This window comes from Periophthalmus magnuspinnatus, chromosome 22 (assembly GCF_009829125.3).
Source record: "Periophthalmus magnuspinnatus isolate fPerMag1 chromosome 22, fPerMag1.2.pri, whole genome shotgun sequence".
Lineage (NCBI taxonomy): Eukaryota > Metazoa > Chordata > Actinopteri > Gobiiformes > Gobiidae > Periophthalmus > Periophthalmus magnuspinnatus.
In genome coordinates, this window is record NC_047147.1 from 1,436,317 (window position 1) to 1,454,278 (window position 17,962).

The following is a 17,962-nucleotide window of genomic DNA, read 5'->3' on the forward strand; positions in this document are numbered from 1 at the left end:
TCATAACATAATCTTATATAATCTTGCATTAGATAACCGTGTACCCCTTGTCTATGTGTTATATTTCTATCTGCTTTTCTTATCGTCCATCAGCTGTACGTCCTTTCAAAGTTCACTTGTTGAGATTCCTCCGTCTCCTCTGGCTGTGACCCATTTTGTCTATCAGCTCTGAAGAACAAACTGAACTCTACGTTTTTCATGAACAAGCAAAAAGAAAGTGCAACAAACCTACATAACAGTAACAACATCATCTGTGTGAGCAACCTGGAAACTGTCAGGAAAATCCAGCCTAAAAGCATTTTTCCAGGCCTGTTTTCAGCTTTTGACAGCTTAATGCTGTGGAATATTCTAGGTAATGCAATAACCTGGAGGTAGATTAAAGCCATACTGTGTAACATTCCAGGCAAGATGTCCATGGAAAGTTATTGCATTGCCTAGAATATTCCACAGCATGGCCTTAATCTACCTCACAAGCAGGCGGTGTCATCAGTTACAGGTCATACAGGTCAGCTCTGTGGAGCGGCGAGATTGCTGGGTTAATGTTTTCAAACAGCAATATTTTTTGTGAATAAAAGAAAATGACAATAATTGAATAAATATAAGATTGATAACTTTAGTGTGATAGTGTGAAGCATTCCATGCAAACCAATAACATCTCCATGAGCACCTTTAAAGGAATGTTCCACAGTATGGGACATCTCCATGGCGACAAGCTATGACATTTTGATACTTTTGACAACCCTATAGTAAAAGACAATTTGAGATTGCACTTGCACTTTACGTTTCATTTTTGTACAGATCTAATCAGGAAGCAGGATTAGCAGTTTTTATGCAGAATAAGACCCCATGGAGACATAGGGAGGGCATGTGACACACAGGGAGGGCAACTGCCACACGGGGAGGGCATGTGACACACAGAGAGGCCATCTGACATACACTGGGAGGGCATCTGACACACAGAGGGCATCTGACGCACAAAGAGAGGGCATCTGACAGACACAGGGAGGGCATCTGACACACAGGGAGGCTATCTGACACACAGGAACATATCAGCAGATCTGAACTACAGGGTTTGGAGTTTTTTTGCAGAATACGACAGGAGATTGTTATTAATCATGCAGGCCTCTTTTTTTATATGACTTTTGAATTTTAGCTGAGAGTCCAAAACTACTCCTAAATATGTGCATGAATCCTCTATATGAACTGTAAAAATATATTCTTTTTGTGATTATCGCCCCCACCCCTAAATGTGTTCAAAGTGTAGCAGCAGAACTGACAGGGAGCAAGGGCCTGGACTTTGTAATGGTGTTGGTCTGGACTTTCTTTGGGGCTGGGCCAACTGAAAGAGTGCTTTATAAAGATCTGAGAGTAGTTTTAGTCTTTTAATTCAAAGTAGAGGAGTTAAGGGGGAGACAGGGATTGTATTATTATTATTATTATTCAGCCCATGATGGGGTTCAACAGGGTGGGCATCATACTGCTGTTGAGTGGGCTTGCATTGGCCCGTAAGTATCAGAGTTCTGTAGTATTAATTTACCTGAAATTGCATGCTAACTGTTGGTAATTTCTGGTATAATATTGCATCATTTTGGATACTGGGAATGTAAGTGGTGGCATCTTTTATCGTTGGAGGTCTATTTTGATTTGTTAGACATGTTTTTATTGTTTTTAGTTTTGGAAAATTGCTGTGGTGGTCATATTCGTTGCTATGTACATTTGGTTGACTATCAGCTCTGAGGAACAAAGTGAAAAAACCTTCAACTGAAGAAGCCTACAGAGCTGTAACAACATCGTATGGTGTGAGCAGCCTGGTAACTGCCTCGAAAAGTTGATGGCTTAAATATATTTTCCAGGCCTGTTTTCAACTTTTGAGAGCTTAATGCCATACTTAAATATTCTAGCCAATGCAATAACATCTCTTGGAATTGGAAATTATCTTAATTATTTACTAAACAGAATTTTGTAAAGTTTGAAAGCAACCTTTGGGTAGCTCACCGTTCCTTCAGATTTGAATCTTTTTTTTTTTTTCAAATTTTCGTGGCTTAGCCTTTGAAATTACCAAATTTTGTGCAATATTTTATGTTTTGTCTTTCCAATAATACTAACTTCAATCAGATCTTATGTCCAGACTTCTAGGTTTCTTTCTCTCTGCCGTTTGTCTCATGAACACTTTATCATATCTGCACAAAACTGGACACTTTATATACCGGTCACTTTAATAAGCCATGTTTGCACTGTTGTTCTTATGCTGCTGTTGTATATATTTTCTACTTATTATTTTATATACTATTTTATTTTTAAGCAAATCTTTTTTAACTTTGTGCTTTGTCCCTTATTTGTATTTTTATTTATTCAGTGTGTTTTTATGTTGCACTTTATTACGGCAGTAAGTCCCTAGTTTGTGAACTGTGTTCACAGACGATGGCAATAAAAGTCTTCTGATTCTGATAAAGTCCTACTTGAGTAATTTGGATCACTTTATATTTCTACTAATAAATAATGCTTTGATCTGATATACATAGGTGGGATTTAACACATTTTCTTCTTCTCTTTCCTTTTTGAACTTAAATGAGGAAAAAAAAAGTGCATTAAGTGAACTAGACTAAATGTGTTCATTAATCTGCTTGGAATAGATACATGAAAAATTAAATGAAAAAAATCGAAATAGATAAATATTGTATTGAAATTCAAATAGTTATAGTAATATGATTTTGAAGTAACAGTACTCTTTTATCTTTACTTTTAATTTTCACAGAACAAGGCAGTGACAGTGAACCCAGTGCAGCATGTCAATGTAAGTTACAAGCAAAGTTCTGCTTTGGTCCTGGTTTAGTTCTGGTTCAGTTCTGGTCAAGTCCAAGTTTAGTTCTGGGCTTTTGTCATAGTTTAGTCCCAATTTTGATGTAATGTTGAACACTGTAATGTGTGAATGTAATTACAACGATATACAATTAATTGAGGCAAGGCAAGTTTATTTGTAAAGCACAGTTCGTACACAAAGTAATACAAAGTGCTTTACAGAATAAGAAAAACATTAAAATCACAATACAACAAATCAAAACATAAATAATAAATATTAATTAAATAATCATCATAAAAGTAACATTAAAAGAGAAGAGACAGAATAAAACCCTTTCAGTCATAAAAACACAGAACTGTTTTGGAGCCTGGATTTAAACATTGTCAAAGTAGAGGCTTGCTTCACATCTTCAGAAAGTCATTATTATAAAGTCATTATGAGTTCAAAATTATTTGCTTTGAAAACAACACTGTCAACACTGACAAAAAAAAAAAATCGTCACCTGGATTTAACTAAGCAAATAGGTACGAGCCTATAGGTACGAGTCAGGTCTAGGTTCAGCAACAGTCTGTGGTCAAAGAATGAGGTCAGCTGACACCTGAATATACTGAATGACCACATTATTCCGTCAATGGATTTTTTTCTTCCCTGATGGTACGGACATATTCCAAGATGACAATGCCAGGATTCATCGGGCTCAAATTGTCAAAGAGACATCATTTCCACACATGGAATGGCCACCACAGAGTCAATTCAATTCAATTCAATTTATTTATTTTTGTAACGCCCAAAATCACAACAAAAGTTGTCTCGAAGGGCGTTCATGTTTTGGTTGATGGGGGAAACCGGAGTACCCGGAGGAAACCCATCCAGACACGGGGAGAAACATGCAAAACTCCACACAGAAAGGCCTGGGCGACCCGGGGATCGAACCAAACCCTCTTGCTGTGAGGCATGAGTGTTGCCACTCAGCCACCATGCTGCCTACACACAAGTCCAGACCTTAATCCCATTGAGCATCTTTGGGATGTGCTGGAGAAGGCTTTGTGCAGCGGTCAGACTCTAACATCATCAATGCAAGAGCTTGGTGAAAAATAGTATTTAGAAGTATTTCCATCCAGCAACACTGGATGGAAATAAATCTTGTGACTTTGCAGAAGAACAATGCCACAGTGAGTGCGTGCAGTGATCAAAGCTAAAGGAAGACCAACCAAATGTTAGAGTGTATGACCTCTTTTTTTTGGTGGCGACTTTTTTTTTGGCCAGGCAGTATATCAAATTATTAAATGGAAAAATGTGGCATGATATATATTTTATGTTGCGTACATTGCTACATTTCATATAGGCTCATATAATACAGTAAACATGTTGCTGCTATGCTAAAAAGATGAGCATGCTTATACTTAAAAAGTGCTGAATGTTTTGTTGCTGCTTTGACCTGAGAGGGATCAATATTAACTTTGCTAAACCAATAAAATGTGACCTGTTTTGTGTAGATACAGCCAGTCTCTGGACTCTGTGCTGACGGCCACAATGTGTTTAACGCAAGCTGCATGATTTAGCTCCGCTTTAGTTCAAGGTTCGAGGGTCGACTGTTAGCTGGTGATGTGGAAGTTGGACATTTTCAGAAACATGGACATAAATGAATACCTATGTTAAAGGTGCACTGTGTAACTTTTTCTGGCGGAGCATCTCCATGGAGATATTCTTGCTTTGCATGGAATATTCTACAGTACGGCCCTTTAGCTTGCACCAGAGACTTGCTAGACCCCACAATTGATAAAAATAATTTGGAAACAGTCATTAAGAAAGCATGAAGAAAAATTAGGACTGTTGCCATAGCAATTCACAATTTAAAACAAAAATTTGATTGGGAAAAAGTCCTGAAAATGTTGTCTATAGAATTTATTTTGCGCAAAGTTTTGCTTAACAGACAAATGAGGAACCCTCTATCTTATGAACCTAAACCACAGAAAGGTTTATCCATCTACATGGTTCAAGAATGATTAAAAGTTAAGACAGTTGCTATAGCAATTAATAATTCAAAAGAAAATATCTTGTAAATGGTCAATCTTTTGATCCTGAAGTAGTCCTGGTTTAGACCAGGTCCCTCGTTTATGACGGGGTTACGTTCCAAAAATAACCCATGAAGTAGAAAGCTTTATTTTTTACAATTATTATATATGTTTTACCGCTGTAAAACCCCTCACCACACACTTTATATACTTTTGTCAGACAGGCATTAACATTTTCTCATATTTCTCTCTTATTTAATCTCTAAATATGACTCGCGTGTATTTCACAGTTCCTCTGACCGTGCATCTTCGTCCTGGCGCCGCTCCGCTGTAGTGTCGATCTAACATTTATATAAATTTGGCTGAACGCATTCTGTACTATTCAGGAGATTGGCACAGAGAAGATCGATTGACGGTGGTCTACAGTCCCTTGGCCGGTCAGGATGCAGAAACCCAATGCGCGTTCATACAATGTAAAAAAGCGTTTAGAATTGCACTGGAAAAATCCGCGAAACAACAAGACTGCGAAAGGTGAACCGTGATATAGCGAGGGTCCACTGTAGACTTGGTCCCATGTTTAACCATTTAACATTTTTATTACAGTGGTCTCCAGATTCAAAACCTATAGGAAGTATTTATACCAGTACAGCACTGAGAGCAGAAATGGTGTCGTGGGCACTGCCAACTTAAGAAATGGACCCAAAGTTACATGTAAGGTACGTGACTGCTGCCCGGTCTGCTCCTGATAACACAATAATCTTATCTGAACTTTTACCCCCTTAACCCAGTTTTCATGTCTGAATCTGGTATCTTCAGGTAGAGATTGAAGTCCCCCAGGCGTGCAGTTTCGTCATGCACACCACAGACTGTACATTGAGTGAAGTTTCAGTCATGGACCCACAAGGGGTGCCGGTCTACTCCCCCGCACCCGGATCTGATGCTTTCAAGGCAGCTATGGAAAAGTCAGTAGATTTTGTTTTCAAACACACATGACTGATGAAAGAGGAGAAGAGTTGCTATGAAGCTCAACATTTAACAGTTAAATCCAGAGACTGCTTTAGTTGGTCGGGTTGAGCCATGATCCCCCAACCTGAAGGTCAGACCAAGTTGTGTTGTTGTGTCCTTTGGCAAGACACTTCGTCCACCTTGCCTAATTTCATTGTGGTGTGTGTGTGTGTGTGTGTGAGAGTGTTGGTCGTGGTCAATCTACCTATTCTTAATCAAATTTAGTGTTCCAAAAAGAGAGAGAGAAAGAAACAGACAGATGAGAGGTTAGGATAGAGGTGAAGGAAGGGAAAAAGAGAGGAGAGAGAGCTTCAATCTGCCATTTACTTCAGGCTGTCATAATTATCATAGAGAATGAATACTCAACAGAATAATGATCACCATAGTCTGTATAAAGAAGTGGACATCACCCATAGAGTTCACTCTAGTTAAATGAAGCTCATCAAGGCTAGCAGTTATAGGGGCCAATTTGGAGCCATATTTGGAATCCTGACCACGAGTATCATAGCTACCAAAGAGCCTATCTGGAGCGAGGCTGTTGGAGGATATGTATTAAGGAAAATAGTTTTTGGCTGAGTAGTGACCTTATGTTATGAATGACAGCTGACCATCTAAATGATCAGTCACACCGCCTTTAGCTTTGATTATGGAATGCATTCACTATGGCATTGTTCAAGCTTCTGCAATGTCACAAGATTTATTTCCATCCAGTGTTGCATTAAAAAGGCAAAGGCTTCTCCAGCACATCACAAAGATTCTCAATGGGGTTAAAGTCTGGACTCAGTGGTTGACAATCCATGTGTGAAAATGATGTCTCATGCTCCCTGAACCACTCTTTCACAATTTGAACCCAATGAATCCATTGTCATCTTGGAATATGCCCGTGCCCTTAGGGAAGAAAAAATCCTATGATGGAATAACCTGGTCATTCAGTATATTCAGGTAGTCAGGTAGCTGACCTCATTCTTTGAGCACAGACTGGTGCTGAACCTTGACCTGACCAACTGGAGGAGGCTCATACCTATTTGCCTAGTTCCAGGTGGCAATTTCTTTTTTTTTTTTTTTTTTAGGCAGTGTAGATTCTGTTTGTTAAAAGGGGCATATAATAATCATGATCTTCTTCATGCTCCTATTCATTCATGTGTTGTATTCATTGTAAATAAATGAAATGAAAAAAACAAAATGGGTAGCACTTTAAAATAGGGTCCGGGACTTATGAGTTCACTTCACTTACAGTGGTAGTTGGCAGATACTTGACTGGTAATTATGGTGGTAGTTACAATGGTAGTTATTGTGGTAGTTCCTTTGGTACTTGTGGTGGTACTTTTGCTAGTAATCATACTGATACTTACCGGTACGTTGGCTGGGACTTATAATGTATAACTAATAGTGGTACTTTGTGGTACTTAAAGCGGTACTTATAGAGGTCCAAGAAATAGTACTTACAGTAATATGTCATATTAAGTGAATGGTTAATTATAGTGTTAGTTACAATGTTATCTATTGAGGGGTATAGTGATATGGTGTAGTGGTGGTGTTAGAAAAAAGATTTAATACACAATATTAAAGAATATGCTATCATTAGACATATGACATACTGGCAAACAAAATTACCACCTCAAGTATCACAGTAACTACCACAGTAACTACCACTGTAATCACCAGTCAAGTATCTACTAAGTACCACTGTAAGTAGCTAATAAGACCCGGACCCTATTTTAAAGTGCTACCAAAAAAAGAAATGATTCATCATGCAAGGCTTTCACCAATGAACCAACTGGACCAACCATATGGCAGCATTGTGGTTTGGTGAGGGACACTGAAGGAAATTTGAGTAGAAATACAGTTAATATTTAATTTTTAAAAAGGTTTGACCCCTGTTTTTTATGTTAAAATGCTCATAAAGTTGTTGTGTTGTTTTCAGGAATCCTCTGAAATTCACAGTGGAGAACGCTCAGGACATGGAAGTGTTCTCTGCAGACAATGAACCGGTGAATATCCTCAACATCAAAAGAGGAATCGTGTCCGCACTCCTGTCCCCGAGCACAGAGGAAAGCACCAGTGTCATGGTCAGTACACGTCATTTCAATGTAATAAAAATATCAAAGCAATTAAAGCTACCATCTGTAAGTTTGTTAGATTTTTTTGTAACCAGTAGATGGCAGATGTGAAACCTGTTCCCTCGTCTAGGGTTTATGCATACACTCTTTATATAAGTGAATATAGCTAACCTGCTAGCCTCTGCGTTCCAAAATAAGACATGATCATGGGCACAGTTCTGGCTTCATCAACTTCACTTCACATTAGAAAATTGTGGCACCTCTCTCTGTAACTGCTGCTGTCAGACTCGTCATTTTGGTCTTAAAATGTTCGTATTAACCCGCTATTAACCCGTTATTTCACTATTGTGTCTGTAAATCAAGATATGAACATTAATAAGAGACAAGTCAGGCACCTTCTTTCCCTGAGGTCAATCCCGCTAGCGTTAGCAGCAGGTCTGATTGACAGGGTTGCTGCCAAAACTAGCGGTTCAAGCGCAGCTTTGCTCAAGATTGGCTCTTTGGTTGCTATGATACTCACACTTGGAATTCCAAATACGAAACTTGGCTCTAAATTGGCCCCAATAATTGCTAGCCTCGATGAGCTTCATTTAAAGCCGAACGCTGTGGGTGACATCACACTCACTTATTCCACTTCTTTACACAGTCTATGGGTTTATGAAACTTTATGGGGAATTTTTTATCAAAACACAAACTTCCACAAACTTCTCTGAAGCTCAGAGTTTTCAGAGTTTTTGGACCAGGCTGCTTCATGTTAAGTTGTCTTTTTATAGCTCACAAACGTAAGGTAGAAAGTCTCATACGCAAACACACAAACACTTTTGTACATAGGCTACACACACTTTATCAATGAGACTTGTGGCCTTTGTTCAGACTCAACTACACTCTCTGCTCCTGTCAGGACAAAGCTGGCACACTATCACACAGCAGTAATGTAGACAGCATCTAGTGGTGAGAAACAGGCTGGCTCATCTTTACAGTTACAGATGAGAGTTTAAGTGGGTAAATACATTCTCATTCTTTGTAAGATTAGACTCGACAAACATGTGCTGATTCATAGGACTCTTGCATTAGTTTATCATTTTATTCCGTCTTATCTCAAATGTGAAAGCTCCCCCTAGAGTTTGCTCACCGTGCACTGAATGGAATTTTACTGTTTAGACATGCGCACACCCCCCCCCCCCCCCCCCCCCCCCCCCCCCCACACACACACACACACCCCCACACACACACACACATATACACAAACACACACATTTATAGCAAAAACAGAAGTTAAAATCTGTCAACTGGACAAATTGTTGTAAGAGTGAAGACGTTTTGCTGCTCATCCAAGTTCTTCTTCTTCAGTTCTGGTCTGACTACTGGTGGCCACTGCCTTATATCTATCTGAAGGGAGGGGCTAACTACACTAAAACTGTAAACATCGATTGTCTACTACCCTATTCAGCCCTTAACGACCCTGCTATTGTTTTCATTGTTCTGGGTCTGAGGATGGTGTTATAGATGGGGGAGAGGTTATGTCTCAGGCCCCCTTTTCTGTTTAAGGAATGGGGGCCTGAGGAAGAATGTTTACAGTTTCAGTGTAGTTAGCCCCTCTCTTCAGACAGATATAAGGCAGTGGCCACCAGCAATCTGACCAGAACTGAAGAAGCAGCTTGGATGAGCAGTGAAACGTCTACACACTTACAACGATTTGTCCTGTTGACAGATTTTAACTTCATCTTTTGCTATGGATCAGACCTGGACGACTGAGGGTTTACACAGATACACACACACACACACACACACATATATATATAAACAACACTTTACACATGTCCTGACTTGAATTCTTTCTTTTCTCGTTGCTCGTTCTTTTCCAGAGCACAGTTCATGGTCAGTGCCGCACAGCTCATCAGGTGAATGGAGCAGACGTCAGCGTGACTCGAGACCTCTCCCAGTGTAACCAATTCTACGGAAGGAAACTCACAGACAGCCCTTTGGCCCTTCTAAAGAATCTGGTGAAATATTTCAGACTGTTCTACCACACTGACCCTCTCTTTTGCATCACCAACCCACAAACCTCTTCTCTGGGCTTCCTCTAGGCCTCCTGTGTCTTCAACATCCTTCTTCCCATATATAAACTGTTCCTCTCTGCACCATATAGTTACTGTCCCTCCTCTGTACCATATATTCACTGTTCCTCCTCTGCACCATATATTCACTGTGCCTTTTCTGCACCATATACTCACTGTCCAACCTCTGTACTGTATATTCCTTGTTCCTCCTCTACACCATATATTCACTGTCCCTCCTCTGTACCATATATTCACTGTCCCTTTTCTGCACCATATACTCACTGTCCAACCTCTGTACTATATATTCACTGTTCCTCCTCTACAGCATATATTCACTGTCCCTCCTCTGCACCATATATTCGCTGTCTCTCCTCTGCACCATGTATTCACTGTGCCTCCTCTGTACCATTTATTCACCGTACCGGTGTCTCCAGGTAGAAGTCTTCAGGAAACCCCCAGACACTCACCAATACCTGCGGTTTGATTCACACCATCCACTGCAGCACAAACTCAGAGTTATCCATACTCTACAATGCAGAGCTCTACACCCCACAAACACAGAGGGAAAAGTGAAGGAAGAGCAGCACGTGGAGAAAGTCCTCTTGGCTTGTGGATATCCAAAATGGGCCTTCAATAGATCTAAGAGAGCCAAAAAACAGGACAACAGGGAATCTGAACCTAGAAGGAAAAGTGTAACTTTTCCTTACACAGCGGGTGTGTCTGTAAAGCTTCAGAGAATTTTCAGACAGTTGGAGATTCCTGTCTTTTACAAACCTACAAACACTTTAAGACAGAAGCTGGTCCACCCAAAGGACAAAACCACAAGCCATAAACAAAGTAACGTGGTCTGCTCCACTCAGTGTAGTGAAGAGTGCAGTGAGTGTTACACTGGAGAAACTAAGCAGCCACTCCATAAGAGTATGTACCATGTCTGCTGTACATCTCCATCTCAAATACACTAATCACTCCTTTGAAGATAATGAGGTTCAGATCTTAGCCAGAGAAAAGAAATGGTTTGAGACGGGAGTTAAAGAGGCTATTTTTGTTTGGAAAGACAATCCTTCCTTAAACAGGAAAGGGAGCCTGAGACATAATTTCTCCCACATCTATAACTCCATCCTCAGACCCAAAACAAAGAGAACAATAGCAGGGTTGTTAAAGGTTGAATAGGCTTGTTAGGCTGAAATTGTAATTGTAATAGCTGTTTACAGTTTCAGTGTAGGTAGCCCCTCCCTTCAGCTAGATATAAGGCAGTGTCTGGCAGTAATCGGACCAGAATTGAAGAAGTGGCTTGGATGAGCAGCAAAACGTCTTCACTCCTACAAGATTTGTCCAGTTGACAGATTTAAACTTTGTCTTTTGTTATCGATCAGACCTGGATGACTGAGGGATTACACAGACACTCTACCATATATTCACTGTTCCTCCTCTGTACTATATATTCATTGTCCCTCCTCTGTACCATATAGTCACTGCCACTCCTCTGTACCATATAGTGACTGTCCTTCCTCTGTACCACATAGTCACTGTTCCTCCTCTCCACCGTAAATTTACTGTCCCTTCTCTGTACCATATACGCACTGTCCCTCCTCTGTACCATATACGCACTGTCCCTCCTCTGTACCATATAATCACTGTCCCTCTTTTGTACCATATAGTCACTGTCCCTCCTCTGTACCATATATTCACTGTTCATTCAATTCATTTTCAATTCATCTTTATTCTGGACTCATGGTCCATTTTTAAAACAGACAAGGACAGTGACAGTACAAACAGTACACATGTATGTTTTAAAAAGACAACCACACCAGTGTCTCCACATCTTGGACTGATAGTGGATTGCACTGAATCTTATGTTTGTGAGTGACATTATTATTTCATTTTCTGACTTATTCAGCATAACAACATTCACATAAAACTGTACATTAAAGTTCTTAGTACAGCAAAGTGTTCACTCGTTCAGTGATAAACATGTCAGTCGCACCAGTCCATCGCAGCTACCTCAAGAGCCCCTGTAAAGCGTCATTATAATCCACCTGCAGCCTTTGGAGACTGGCTTTTTTATAATGAGTGCAGAGGGGGGCAGTGTACAGTGGTGTACAATATGATTTAAACAACAACTTTACATCATCAGAACACTCATTATTGTTTAATACTTGTGTATCCTTTACTTTCAGCACTACCCCTTGTCTAAACTCATCACCAGCAGCCAAGAATGCAACTACCAATTTGACAACAAGGGGAAACACATCACGTCTGTCCAGTGCACTGAAAAACATGTGTATCTCCCATTCTCACACCAGTAAGCATTAATCTACCACCAAACGTTTACACAGTTCAACCCAGAGACACTTGGAACCTGGACAAAAATATGTATTGACCGTAGTCAACTACGACTTTAGTGCATAAACCCTGGCAAGGAGCGATGCCAGCAAGAGTTGTTGGGGAAAATATTCCATCTTAGGAAGTGGCGGTGGTTAAGAGGAGGTAGAGAGGCTGAAGAAGCTGATAGTTCTGCTGCTGCGGTGGTGATGGGGTTGTACCTGAGTGGCAGGATAAAGCAGGAGGGAGAGAGTGTGAATGGATAGTGAATTAGTTAAAGGTGCAGTATGTAACCTTTGTCTCCATGTAGGTGTTATTGCTTTACTTGAAGTGTTCCACTGTGTGTCTTTAAACTCATATATTTTGCATTTATTCAATTACATTTTGTGTTGTAGCTCAAAATAATACAATGAAAAGTATTCTTACTGAGTGTGGGCTTGCCTCTCCACAGATCTGACTTGTAACTTGGAGACTGACAGGACAGGTTTAATACTATACTGCAGAACATTCCATTGGCAAACCCACTACCAGAAAAGTTACACACTAGTTTTAAGAAAAAAAGTTGAAATAAAATCTTGCTGTTCAGTTTAAATCTTGTCCTGTTTGTTTGTCTATTGCTTCACTTTATATTTGTTTTGCAGGGACAATGGCATGTCATCTGTGATTACACAAGAGCTGACCTTTCAAAATTCAAAACGGATCAACAACCGAATCTTTGGTGAGTTCTACCATGTGGTTTACCTGTTGTGGCAAGTTTATGGAGCCAGTGTCAAACCCATGATTTGGTTTGGCACTGGCTACATGAACTTGTTTGGACATTTCTTTCAAAAACAGTGAATCTCCCAGAGAGAGTTACACGGGCCCCTTCCCTCCATCTGGAATTATGACATAATAATCTACTTCTACTTTGAATTGTTTTTTGGTTGTTATAGTGAATTCAAATTAAACTGTAAATTTCTTATTTTTGGAAATACAACCATTGTATATACATAAATCATACATAATTTATATAACATAAAAAACTTCTAAATTCTAATATAGATGCTTTGCAGCTGATGTCATCAACATGGGGGGTGAAGTTAACTGTAGGCACTGCTCTGTCTGAAGTTACTGAAGTTAGACTTTAATCTGAGCTTTGTTTTAAGAAGTAAGAACTGATTTATCTGAACTACAACAGGTGAGCTGATTTGTGCTGCTAAGTCCCTTTCAAATAACATTACACTCACACGCTAGCATTAGCATTAGCCAGCAGTTTTTCAGTTTGTCACACTTTTTTTGTTGAAAATCAAACTCCTAAACAGGACCATGAACGCTCGGATTGATCATAGGCTTGAGAAAATGTGTTCTTTAAAGAGTCCACCTTTTTGATTGTCAGTTTCCAGACAATCAAAAAGGCTGTGTTTGCTAATGTGTGGATTGGTACCATCACATCCCCCCAGGGGGTATCAATAACATGATAACCCATTAAAATATATATGGTGTGTGTGTGTGTGTGGGGGGGATGTTTAAATGTTTAATTTCTGATATTTTTCAGACTTGACCAGCACACAGGGCCAGCCGCTGTACTTTGCCGACCCTGATGACAAATCTGCCATCCAAACTAAGGAAACTGCAGTGAATATTTTGAATGAACTTTTGGCTCTGTCTGGTAATGAACAAAACCAAAAGAGACCCAGTCTTTTCTACAATCTCGTCTCCACCATGAGAGCCCTCCGAAATGAGACTTTGAGTGAAACTGTTACCGAAATGCTGGATATTTCTACTTGGGTCACATGGCAGGCCTTATTCCAATGTGGGACGGCTGAATGTACCAGCGCTATGCTCCAGTCCATATGGAAAATCCATGGGGTTTCTGCTGAAGTCGATGCTTTTGTTTACGCTCTGGGTTTGAAGACAGACCCTACTTCAACTCAACTACGAGACATGCTCAGTATGGCACAATACAGACAGAGCAAAGGGATCATGTATGCACTGGGATATAGTGTGAAGAAGTAAGTGCTATATTAATATTACTATGGTTCTCAATATGTGGAGAGCATTCTCTAGGACAGAGGTACCCAAACTTTTTTTTATCGAGGGCCACATCTCAAAACATATTCAAAGCGGAGGGCCACAGACCAATGATCAATGCAGTGCGGTGCTTTATACACAGCTTTGACAGACCCGCTGTATATTAATAAGGCTCGCAACACATTCATTTTAGGTCTGTATCACAATGCAATGTGATGTTTGAGGATATGGTGGTAGAAATAGTTTTATTTGCTGTTAAAAGTTCTGCTTATGATGAATTGGGCCTGTTTAGCAGAAGGCCAATAAAAACAAGTCTGAGGGCCGCATTTGGCCCCTGGGCTATAGATTGGACACCCCTTCTCTAGGACTTTTGCTCTGGTTGGATTTGAAGTATTGACCTATTGACTTAATATGGGAAGTTTTTCAAAAGGTCAAAATTACAGAGTTTATTTGTGTAATTAAATGAGCTTAAACTTAAATACTTGGAGCAATATGGCTGAATGAGTGAAATTATATATTTAAAAAATGATTATATTAACTTAACTCCAAACTAAGGCTGCTCTATATATCAAAATTGCCGTTGGCTCTGTGGACAACAGCATCCGGCAACCTCACTTTTACCATCATTACTTCCTATCCAGTTTTATCTCTATAAGGTTTTTGCCAAGTCACACTAAAATGAATAAATATTTAAAGATCAGACAGTGAACAGGGAGCTGCAGGTGTGTTAGGGGTCAGAGGTCAGAGGTTAGGGTCAACCTTGTTCACTTATTCTCTTATCAACCCTTCTGCAAAGAAAAGTGGATAGTGAGCGCCGAGTGTTTAATACGGAGTGGACAACAAAATATTTTTTCACTGAAGTCCGATGAAAGGCTACGATGGAGTATGAGGGTCACTTAAATAATAATAATTTTTAAATCTCGAATAAAGTCGTAGCATTTCGACATTAAAGTCGTAATTTTACGAGAATAAAGTCGAAGTCAGAAAAAGTCGTAATATTACGAGAAAAAAAGTTGTAATATTACGAGAGAAAAAAAAGTCGCAATATTACGAGAAAAAAGTCGTAATATACTCGTTTTTTTATGAGAATATAGGCTGCTGTGCGTGAATGAGTGACCAGTACGTTATGAAGAATTTGGAGTATTTTGTTCAGATATATCAATTTCTTCCAAATCTGTCTGGTTCCTCTGACTAAACAAACTCAAATGCTGGCAGTGTCCTTTCAAAGTACTTATACTGATGATAGTGTGGTGATGGAGGGCTAAAAGACAGAGTATTTCACCCCAGTTGAAAGTTTATCTGAACAAAATGCTCCAAATTCTCCATAACACACAATGCACTGGTCACTCACTCACGCACAGCAGCCTATTCTCATAAAAATACGACTTTTTTCTCGTAATATTACGACTTTTTTCTCGTAATATTACGACTTTTTTTCTCGTAGCGGCCGCATAATTTTTTTTATTTAAGTGACCCTTATACTCCATCGTAAAAGGAAGTATGCCTAATATGCAAAGAAACTGTTGCGGTTTTCAAAGAGTACAATATCAGCCGTCACTTTGCTACGATGCATACTGCGTTACCAAGAAGCCAACACAGGAACTACGGCTCAGAGGCTGGCAGCATATTTATAATTAATGCATTTTGAGAACAATTTGCACAGTGAGCCTTGCATGTTCATGCTTTGGTAGATGTTACAGGCCAATATATATATATATATATATATATATATATATATATATATATATATATATATATATATATATATATATATATATATATATATATATATATATATATATATATATATATATATATATATATATATATATATATATATATATATATATATATATATATAATGCCTCACAGCAAGAGGGTTTGGTTTGATCCCCGGGTCGCCCAGGCCTTTCTGTGTGGAGTTTTTCATGTTTCTCCCCGTGTCTGGATGGGTTTCCTCTGAGTACTCCGGTTTCCCCCATCAACCAAAACATGAGCGCCCTTCGAGACAACTGTTGTTGTGATTTTGGGCATTACGAAAATAAAAGAAATTGAAATGAAATTATATATATATATATATATATATATATATATATATATATAATTAGATAACAAAATTTAGAATAGAACTAGATAATAGAATTTTCCTCTAGAAAGAACAAAAGAGTCTTTTCTAGTGAAATCTTCTTGTAGCTGTAGTTGAAACCTCTACAAATATGTTCGGAAGCATATGAGATTCTTGTATTTATTTATCAGTTCATATTTCAGTCCAGGATTATAAAACTTTTTAATCTAATCGCAATATTAAATCCTCGTATAACCAAAAGGCTGACAGTTGGATTGCTCACTTTACACTAATCCATTCACAGTGTCTGTTGCTGTTTATAGGTGACATTTTCAAAACGTTTGACCATTCGAATTCACCATTCGATTAATTTTGAATTGTTAATTACTATAGAGCTAATTTTTCATCTCTCTCAAACCCATGGATACACCTGACTTCTGCTACTGCAAATTTTGTGTTTAGCTAAGGTTCCAAATAGTAAGCTAACCTTTTTTTTACTTCTGTATAAAACATTATGAAATGGAAGATGCAAAAACGCCATTTTCTTTCTGTTTGTGTAGTTTTTATCGAGGAGACGTTACTCCAGAGATCAGAGATGTGGCCGTTTTCATGGAGGAAATGTTGAACGAGTGCTCGGGCGAACTGGGACCAGACATGGATCCTGATATAATACGCAACCCACAAGAGCTCTCCTACCTCGTACTGAGGGTCAGTCTGTTCAAGCAATTACAATACATATATATATATATATATATATATATATATATATATATATATATATATATATATATATATATATATATATATATATATATATATATATATATATATATATATATATTGTAATTGCTTGAACAGATATATATATATATCTATATATATAATAGAGCAAATTCTTCATCTCTACACACACACTATATATATATTATACACTATATACATCCATCCATCCATTCCATCCATTTTCTTCCGCTTATCCGGAGCCGGGTCGCGGGGGCAGCAGTCTAAGCAAGGACTCCCAGACTTCCCTCACCCCGGACACGTCCTCCAGCTCCTCCGGTGGGACCCCAAGGCGTTCCCAGGCCAGCCGAGAGACATAGTCCCTCCAGCGCGTCCTGGGTCTTCCCCGGGGCCTCCTCCTGGTGGGACATGCCCAGAACACCTCCCTAGGGAGGCGTCCAGGAGGCATCCTGAGCAGATGCCCGAGCCACCTCAACTGGTTCCTCTCAACGTGTAGGAGCAGCGGCTCTACTCCGAGCTCCTCCCATGTGACCGAGCTCCTCACCCTATCCCTAAGGGTGCGCCCGGCCACTCTGCGGAGGAAGCCCATTTCAGCCGCTTGTATTCGCGATCTTGTCCTTTCAGTCATTACCCAGAGCTCATGACCATAGGTGAGGGTAGGAACGTAGATTGACCGGTAAACCGAGAGCTTCGCCTTCCGGCTCAGCTCCTTCTTTACCACAACGGACCGATACAGCGACCGCATCACTGCAGACGCTGCACCGATCCGCCTGTCAATCTCACGCTCCATCCTTCCCTCACTCGTGAACAAGACCCCGAGATACTTGAACTCCTCCACTTGGAGGAGTCCGCAAACAGTAGAGATGAAATCCTGTGGTTCCCAA

General features: G+C 39.5%; 1 protein-coding gene across 1 annotated transcript in view; it reads left to right on the forward strand.

Annotated features, from left to right (window-relative positions):
* Positions 1-1,450: 1,450 nt before the first annotated feature.
* Positions 1,451-17,962, forward strand: part of LOC117390827 (apolipoprotein B-100-like) — a 57,054-nt gene continuing 40,542 nt past the window's right edge. Inside the window, 10 exon segments of the mRNA XM_055231249.1 lie at positions 1,451-1,505; positions 2,756-2,794; positions 5,419-5,531; positions 5,632-5,777; positions 7,745-7,889; positions 9,746-9,883; positions 12,118-12,242; positions 12,904-12,980; positions 13,797-14,253; positions 16,898-17,045. Of these exon segments, the coding sequence (XP_055087224.1) occupies positions 1,451-1,505; positions 2,756-2,794; positions 5,419-5,531; positions 5,632-5,777; positions 7,745-7,889; positions 9,746-9,883; positions 12,118-12,242; positions 12,904-12,980; positions 13,797-14,253; positions 16,898-17,045 (1,443 nt within the window).